This window comes from Nelumbo nucifera, chromosome 7, assembly GCF_055504915.1.
Source record: "Nelumbo nucifera cultivar China Antique chromosome 7, China Antique-T2T, whole genome shotgun sequence".
Classification (NCBI taxonomy): Eukaryota; Viridiplantae; Streptophyta; class Magnoliopsida; order Proteales; family Nelumbonaceae; genus Nelumbo; species Nelumbo nucifera.
The window spans coordinates 18,145,898-18,154,732 of NC_142655.1; the positions used below are offsets into that span (position 1 = coordinate 18,145,898).

Sequence of the window (8,835 nt, forward strand, 5' to 3'; positions counted from 1 at the left end):
AGGAGAATTAAAAGTACTATTTACAAAATTAAAAAAAAAAAAAAAATCTCCACATAGTTGGACATGTAAATCGGGCTGTACCGCCCACGGCCCGACACGATAGTCTGCAGGCCATGCCAGGCCCGGCACGACCATGCGGGCTATGCTGGGCCTGGAATTTTAGGTCCACGGCCGGCCCATATATATTTTATATATATTATAATTATATAATAATATATAAAATATAATATATCAATAAAATAAATATTTTTTTAATTTTATTATAATAATTTATTTAATTATTGCATATATAAACAATTTTATACACAAAATTCATATAAAATTAAAATTTTAAGTTTTTCTGTCAATTATTTTAAATAAATAGCTTTGATCCGATACACGGCACGACCTGGCCCAAGAATCGGCCCATGGGCCAGCCCGGCCCATGGCAAGGCACGACATAGCACAGCACAGGCCCACATGGGCCCGGGCCGTGGGCCATGCCGGGCTGACCCCCAAATTTTTCACCGAAGAAGGCATTAAGTGCGAGTCACCAATGGGTCGTGTCGTGCCGGCCCAACCCAGCCCACTTTACACCTCTACACAGTAAAAAGATGTTAATTTTTGTTGATCGTTGTCACAATAAGTACGTAGTTGTTATTTTCCAGGGACCACTAGCGAGGGCCCATGCTATGCAGGGGCAAAACATGATGGCAAATAAAGAAAAAATTGAAAATGAAGAAATTAATGGAAAAATTGAAAATCTGTAAACGTATTGGATCATTGGGGCAGAAACATTGATCAAGTTTCTTACCAGTATCAACAAAGTCATAAAAACAAGTTAATACACAATTGAAAGATAAAAGGAAGAATTCACTACAAATTCTAGTGGTGAGAGGGACAGAAAATTTCTAAGAAACTTACCTAGAAGACCAAGTCAAATCTTCTCTAAAAATTCCAAAAAACAGGCTTTCACATAATTGATACTATTATAATTCCTTTTGTGTCTAGAAAAAAAAAAGGGAAATTGTCTAAAACTTACCATGAATTTTTAACATTTCTCTTAAACTCACAACTCTTCAAAATGTCTAAAACTCACCATGTCAGTAAGTTTTTATTTTCCAAAACTCACCTTTTGTTAGTGCACCATTAATGCTTCTTAACAGAGACGTAATAGGTTTCGTTTTACCCCAAATCTAATATTTGGCCAAAATCCATTGAAAAAGTTAACAACCCGTTGACCCAGGCGGTCGAACCGTCGACCCATCAACCTGTTCAACAATTTTGACCATTTTTTATTTTTAAAATTTATGTGTCAAAATGGGCCATCTGTTCGAACTGGACGGTCAGGTTGTCGACCTAGAAACCAGTGGTCAAAACGGTTCCGTTTCCGGGTCATTTTTTAAAACGTTTTATGGGAGAAAGGAAGTTTGAGCTCGCTTTGGGGTTAACAGGACGAGCTAATGGTCGTCCCATTAGCCCAGCACACGAGAACGCCCCACCACGTGCGACTGGACATGTGGCAGTCACACGTTGTGTGGGGCGTTTGTGGGGCGACAGGCAGTGGGGCAGAGATGCGAACTCCCCTAAGAGCTGGTCTCTACGAAGGTCACTTTTTGGGCCCTTAAAGGTAGCTGAACATGAGCAACCCTGATGGGTTAGGATTAGGGTGAATTATTTTTTGATTTTGGGTAATTTTTCGAGATCTATGCATTTTAAGAGGCTGTAGATGTCTTGTCCTACAAATTTTGCAAATAACCTTTTATTTGGCTTCAAATTGCAATTTTTAATACTTTTTACAAATAATAAATTAAAAACTAAATTAATAAATATAAAATAATGATATATATATATATATATATACAACTTGAGCCATTTGATATAAACAATTGAACTGGTGACTCACGACCCAAATGCAAAAACGGTTTGGCCTCTAGGTCACTTTTTAAAACATCAATTGTAGCATGACAATACAAAGCACGCTATTTGAGCATATTAATATTATTATAGAAGATGTTCAATGTTTTAAAAGTTACAATCTTTCTTTTCTTCCATCTTATTATTTTGTTGGGTTATGGGTTTCCAAATTTGGGGGATGTTTGGAACCATGGCCATTTTTCAAAAAAACGGTGCCATGTTGGATCCACATAGGCGTTTCAATAAACGCCCATGTATCTCATTGTTTGGTTCAGCCGATTATTAAAAAATTGGACATGCCTCGAAAATCAGGACTCCATTGATTGGCGTTTCATGCATCAGTGAACTGTTTCCCCCAACGGTTGACTGATGTGTATCCTATGTGGTGCTTACCTGTCAGCACATACATGAAAAATGGTGATGAAAATCACCTTACCAAACAGCATATTGTTACTCACTGCCTACGTGTGGCAAAAACGTTATTTTGTGAAAAACGGGTCTTGGAAGCATGGGCATTTTTTCTTGAAAATCGGTCCCAAAAAATGCCCATGCTTCCAAACACCATGTTGAATGTCCTGATTGAACCGGTTACGCCATTAATATGATGGATAAATCTAAATCTGTATAATAATTCTCTTTGGCGAGGCGAAGCCAAAATGCCAGGCTATAACCTAGGGGATGTTTGGAACTATGCCTGTTTTTCAAAAAAACGGTGCCACGTCGGATCTACATAGGCATTTCAACAAACGCCCATGTATCTCATTGTTTGGTTCAGCCAATTATTAAAAGTCGGGCATGCTTCAAAAATCGGGACCCTGCCGATGCATCGGTGAATCGTTTCCCCCAATGGTTGACCGATGTGTATCCTATGTGGTGCTTACCTGTCAGCACATGTATGAAAAACGGTAATGAAAATCACCTTACCAAACAGCATAGTGTTGCTCACTGCCTACATGGCAGAAGCATTTTTTTGTAAAAAATGAGTCTTGGAAACATGGACGTTTTTTCTTAAAAATCGGTCCCAAAAAACACCCACGCTTCCAAACACATTTCATGCGGCATATACATAAAGGCTAAAGAATTATATATACTTTTAAGGCTTAATCCTTAGATCACCTTGAACGTTAACACCTTGCCTCTACCCTTAAGCCTTCTAAATCCTTAATGAAATGTGTTGTTAGAGCTTAATGGATTAAGGGTAAAACAGACCCACCCTTTTCTCTGGGTGATGGATAAAGCAGTCCAACCATTTGTGTGAATGATCGATTGCAAATATTAGTTGGGTTAGGATTGGCAGGGATAGGGCTAGGACTTAGTAGAAATGGCAACAGGCTGGAGCAGGGCTGAGTTTTATATATCTTGTCCCTGATTCCAAACACATATACCTCACCCAATGCCCTAACAGGGCTTGAAATCCCTGCCCCATCCCTACAAGGAACGAGGATCCCGGAATTTGCCCCACCTCTTATAGGCCAGCATGGTTTTATTCACATTTTGGGTTGGCTTACTGCTTGATATGCTCCACCCTGCCAATCTGCTTGGATTGGCTTTCTGCTTGATATGCTTCACCGCTTGTTTTCTTTATATTTGATTTTTAAAAGGGTATGTCAATTATTTGATTTATTATCAAGTAACATTGATATATCCATTTGTTATATCATGTGTGTGTTAATAAATACTGTTCCCACCCATCCTCGGTTAGAATAATTCCAGCCGGGTTTCCCTAGAACCCACCCCAACCCTATCAATGATCCAAAAGGGTAGGGCCTGACAGGGGTGGGTTAGTTTGCCGTACCTACTACTTAAGCCTCTATTCACAAAGCCAAGCCAGCTGCAATGGTGACCGGTGAGAATGTGCAGATGAAGTAGTAGATAAATTTTAGGATCTGTTTTTTGGGGGGGGATTTTGAGAGAGAGAAAAATTAGTTGATGGGATTTTGGTTTGAACCCACCAAGAAATTCATAATGTTTTTTTTTTTTTTTTTGAATTTTTCTCGAATATCACTTATTCATGTAAGTGATAGTCCTCTCCAAGTGGATAAGTAATTTTTTCACCTTTCAAGGTTAATTTTACACATAAATGTGACATATACCTGTGAAAATGCTCATGCACCATCATCTCTTTAAAATCTTATCAAGAGGATGACATATACCTGCACACACTCTGTCATTCAAGAAATAATTTTTGCTTTCACTTGGCAATCGAAAAAGGGAGAGAAAGTGGAAGGAAAATCAAAGAAAATGATTAGCCATAATGTGTCTGACCTCCAGTTAGAAATGGAAGCTTCCATAAAAAAGTCACCATACCAAAATAAAAAATAAAAGAAAAAAGAAAGCAAAAGAATGGAAAAGAATTTTATTTTCATGAATACTATATTCAGCTAGCTCTTAATTGCTTGGCATATGCCTACTTTTGTGCAAATGCGATGAGTTCAAATTTTGGTTTTAATTTTAGGCAAATACTATAGGGCAGGAACAAAAACCGGTTACATGGTAAAGCCAAACCAATCTAATCAATCACCCCATGCATTGGTCGGGTGGGTTAGGTTGGATTGAGGTCAACCATAACCCAACGACAGTTATTGAATACTCTACGCCCTGACCCAAACCCAGGTTAGGTTCATGTGAGGCTTAGGTTGGGTTTGGAATAAGTTCGGGTTGGCCCAATTTTTCAACCTTCCTTTTGTCAAAGGTACTTATTTTTCAGATTTAAGGATTTATGATAATTCAATATTAATATTATTATGTGTAAAAAATAGGGTTAATTATTATGTAGTAGAAAAAAATTTACCCTTAAATTTAAAATTTGTATATATATATATACATATTATATGTTCATTTATGGGTGCATGATTATACATGCATCAATAGTGAACAGACATACACCTAATTATGCATAAATACATGTTTATAAAATATTATAAATGCAAATATGAAATTAAATCAGATTCGGATTGGGTTTGGTCAAGGCTTCAACCCTAACCCTACTTTTTCTTTTTCAGGCTGGGTTCAACTAACCTGGCCCAAGTTAGGCTATATGGTGTGGCGAAAGCGTTCTTAATTTTATTATAGGTTTTATTTTGTTTTGCTTGTTTGCATTGTAAAATGGAACCTGAAGCCATGTGGGGGAATCTCAAGCTCTTCTCTTGTTTGATTGTTTGCTTTGTCTCCCGGTGACTACTGTAAACCAAGATTTTATAGGTGAATGAAAGTTGGCTTCAGGCCTTTCCAACTCAAAAAAAAAAAAAAAAAAAGCAACCTGAAGCCAAATAAAATGAAACTCAAAACAAAAAATGAATCAAAATTTGCAATTTACTCATTTGCACTCCCTTGAATTTGTATTAGTGCAAATGAAATTTTGGCAGAAATGCTCTGAATGCGCATGGGTTAGGATCGGCTTCACAGTTATGCCCATGATGTAGGAGCGCAATGTGAACTAGAAACCATGTAGCACTGAATGATAAATCAATGAAGTATTCAACAGTTGTTGCCAGGACAATTCAGATAATAAAACAATAGTGATCATTTCAAAATTTGAGCCAATCTGTGCTTTTTTTGGTGGTGGGTAGTGGGTGGTTAAAGGAAATTATGCAAACACACCCTTGAATATTTGAGATGTGAGAATCTAATAATTGTTGGATATATAAAAAAGAATCTAGTTACCTTTATTCTGCTTGTCCTAGTCAAGATAATTGGGCTACATTAGGCTTTGATAATGTGGGAATGGAGACAAGGAAGATGTTCTGGCTTGACTGAAACTGAATTTGCGAAACATTTCTCATTTGTTATGCAAGGGAGCTAATCTCTATCATATACTGCACAGTCTCTTTGTTTTGTTGGGTCTGAATTATAGAAATTGAAGCTTTAGGATTTGATGGGTTCTAAAATTTCAAGGTTGTCTGGGACGAGTTTTTCATCGAAAGATCATGGGTCGAACCTCTCACCACCTGAATGTCATGATTCTGTGCTCCAAGATCGTAGAGGGGCGAGGGAGGGAGCCTGCAACTACAATTACTTGGAGCAGGTTAGATTCCATGTGATGAGATGTTTTACTGAGAACGGTTGTCTGTCTACTCTTCTCTCTCTCTCTCTTCTCCAAACCCTCAATCCATAACACTAATACTTAAAGCGTTTGAGAAACCTTACTCTGATAGCTTTTCTCCATAATTTGCTATATGGAAAGCACAATTTTCTAATGGGGTCTCAAAAGAACAGTACTCCTAGGAATGGAAATTTCTGAATGAGCCTAAACTCTTTATCTCTGCTCTTTCTGCTCTCTCTTCCTCTCCCTTTCTTCTGTACCCCAGAAGGAAGCAATCAGATGTTCTAACACTTCTACCTTCATGAGCCAGAAGGAGAGTGAAGAAAAACAGGGTCTCTATTTTTATAGTTTGGACTTTGGAGGAGATCTCTCCTTCCAAAAGGTGATTTCTGCTCTATAATCTGGTTAAGTGGGAGACCTCATTTTCTGTAGGGGGATTAAGCCATTAAGGTATCTTAAAAATATGCATAAATTGAGCTGAGTTACTTTTCCATCAGAATGGTAATTAAACTGTTTTTAATTTCTTTCTTTCACTTGATGTTCTATTTCTTATAGAACCAATGAATATAACCAACAATTACTTCCTCCGTTTAGGTTCCTGGGTTTCTCGAACTTGCAGGAATCGATCCTAATCTCATTCTTGGAATCGATTTTACAAAGAGCAATGAATGGAAAGGTTTCGTCCTATCTGTACGCTTTCTTAACTTCTTCCGAGTAATGAGCAACTTGTTAAATGTGGTCTGGAAACCAGGTAAAAAGTCATTCAACCGTAGAAGCCTGCACTGCATAGGAGAGAATCCTTATGAAGAAGCAATATCCATAATGGGAAGAACAATAAGTGCAGTCGATATGGATAAGAAGATTTCCTGCTTTGGATTTGGAGATGGTAATTTCTTCATATACAGTAATATAAATCCCTCAAAAATATTGCTTGGATAAACAGAAATCACGGTTTTCTTCCTGTCATGTGTTGATAACAGTAACAACACTCGATGAAGATGTCTTCACTTTCTATCCAAATCAGAGACCCTGTGTTGGATTTGATGAGGTATTGTCACGATATAGAGAAATAGTCCCACATCTTCGTCTAGCAGGTTCTCCTCCAACTTCCTTCATTGCCTGCAACTGGGTTTCAAGAAATTTGGAATTTTCTGTCATAAGCTTTTACTTTTCTGTTTTTTTTTTTCCTTCTGGTAGAGCCTACATCTTTCGCCCCCATTATCGAAAAAGCCATGGCCATGGTTGAGAAAAGTGGTGGTCAATACCATGTTTTATTGATAATCACTGATGGTCAGGTACTTTTGAATTCTGATTACATACAGCTCCTAGTTACAGTACATCTAGAAATAGTTTCGAAACTTGGATTTACAGGTACCAAGTGGACACCCACAGAAGAAAATGACACTGAACACAATTGCTCGAGCTAGGTAACAATAACTTGTTAATTTCCTTGGTGCATTCTGTTAATTTCTATAGTTATCTACTTTCTCATGGACCTTCTTGGCAGTACATACCCCTTGTTTGTTATCTTAATTGGAGTTGGAGATGGGCCTTGGAACATGATGAAGGAATTTGCTAAAAAGAAGATCCCGGATCGAGTCGTTGATAACATTCAGGTATATATGCTGTGATATATGCAGTATTTGAACTCTGAAATGTGTCTGTGATTGCCTTTTAACTGACTGAATATGGCAATTGCTTTGTACTGCCCAGTTTGTGAATTTCACAGAAATTATGTCCAGCAACAATCACAACAAAGAGATAGAGTTTGCTCAGGCAGCCTTGATAGGAATACGTGGTCATTATGAAGAAGCAGTTAGGCTTGATTTATTGGGGTACTAGTTCAGTCTGTGCAATAATGCTTACTTGTTAATATTTCCATTATTTTTGTATGGATACTTACATATTCTGAGGCTTAAATGCTAACTACATATTCCTTACTTTTTCTTTTTTCTTTTCCTCATGTTAAAGCAGTCACCAAAAATTGCAAGCTCAAATTAGGGCCCCTCTTCGCCCACCTCTTCCTGTTCCAGATAGCATAAGAAATTCTATTAATCTCTTGGTACTCAAATAATTACTTGAAATTCTATTTCCTTTTTAACTTATTTTTGAGAAATATGATACTAATTAATCAGTTTTTAATTAATTAGTTTCCTCTACTCATTGTTCTTAATTTAGGAACTATTTCAAGATTATTAATATGTTTTCCTCCCCAACCCCAACAACAAAATTAAACCTGAACAGCTTTGTCCTATCTGCCTTACTAATTCAAAAGACCTGGCCTTTGGTTGTGGGCATCAGGTAATGCAGTTTGGTTATTTTCTCTAAGTTATTGCTAGGGTTGAGGTTGAGTTGAGGAGAGAATAAAGGGAGGAGTCTGTACTGAAATGTTCTAAATTTTTATGTTGGCAGACATGTTCTCAGTGTGGACAAGGACTTCTTCTATCATGCCCCATCTGTAGGAGTCGAATTGATACTAGAATAAAGCTTTATTACCACATGTGCTGATGCTATCTGATGGACTTTGCCCTTTTTTAATTGTTTTCTTGGTGTACGTGAGAGAGTGGTTTAAATGTGTGAAAAAATGGCTGTAATGATTCATACTCAACCAAAGCAAAAGAAAAGGATAAATTACAGTGGGATGTTTCTTGTCAAAGGAATACTGATTACTTTCTGAAAATTTCTATTTTCCTAGTCCTTACCGAGTCTGTGGGCATTGAGCAATACCTCACTGGACAAAAGAGTAAAAGTGATAAAATACATGTTTGGAGTTCACACTTAATGCAACTAATTGATTATAATTCAGTGATGAGTTTCATTCTCTCTCTCTCATAGAGGACAATTGTATGATTAAAATCTTAAATGCAAAGGAATCAGATACCACACTAGAAAAGATG

At 37.3% G+C, this 8,835-nt stretch overlaps 1 protein-coding gene across 8 annotated transcripts; it reads left to right on the forward strand.

Annotated features, from left to right (window-relative positions):
* The first annotated feature begins 5,470 nt into the window (after nucleotides 1–5,470).
* LOC148790236 (E3 ubiquitin-protein ligase RGLG1-like) lies at nucleotides 5,471–8,594 on the forward strand. 8 transcript variants are annotated; one of them, XM_088891893.1, is made up of 12 exons: nucleotides 5,483–5,920; nucleotides 6,249–6,320; nucleotides 6,533–6,614; nucleotides 6,690–6,824; nucleotides 6,919–7,032; nucleotides 7,136–7,233; nucleotides 7,310–7,365; nucleotides 7,446–7,554; nucleotides 7,652–7,773; nucleotides 7,910–8,000; nucleotides 8,183–8,239; nucleotides 8,351–8,594. In XM_088891893.1, the coding sequence occupies exons 1-12, from the start codon at nucleotides 5,771–5,773 to the stop codon at nucleotides 8,444–8,446; spliced, it is 1,182 nt and encodes a 393-aa protein (XP_088748019.1). In that variant the 5' UTR covers nucleotides 5,483–5,770; the 3' UTR covers nucleotides 8,447–8,594. The 8 variants fall into 8 exon arrangements, with proteins under 8 accessions (XP_088748022.1, XP_088748015.1, XP_088748019.1 ...); XM_088891889.1 differs by having other exon boundaries at nucleotides 5,480–5,920; nucleotides 6,533–6,824; XM_088891890.1 differs by having other exon boundaries at nucleotides 5,493–5,920; nucleotides 6,533–6,824; nucleotides 7,913–8,000.
* Nucleotides 8,595–8,835: the final 241 nt, after the last annotated feature.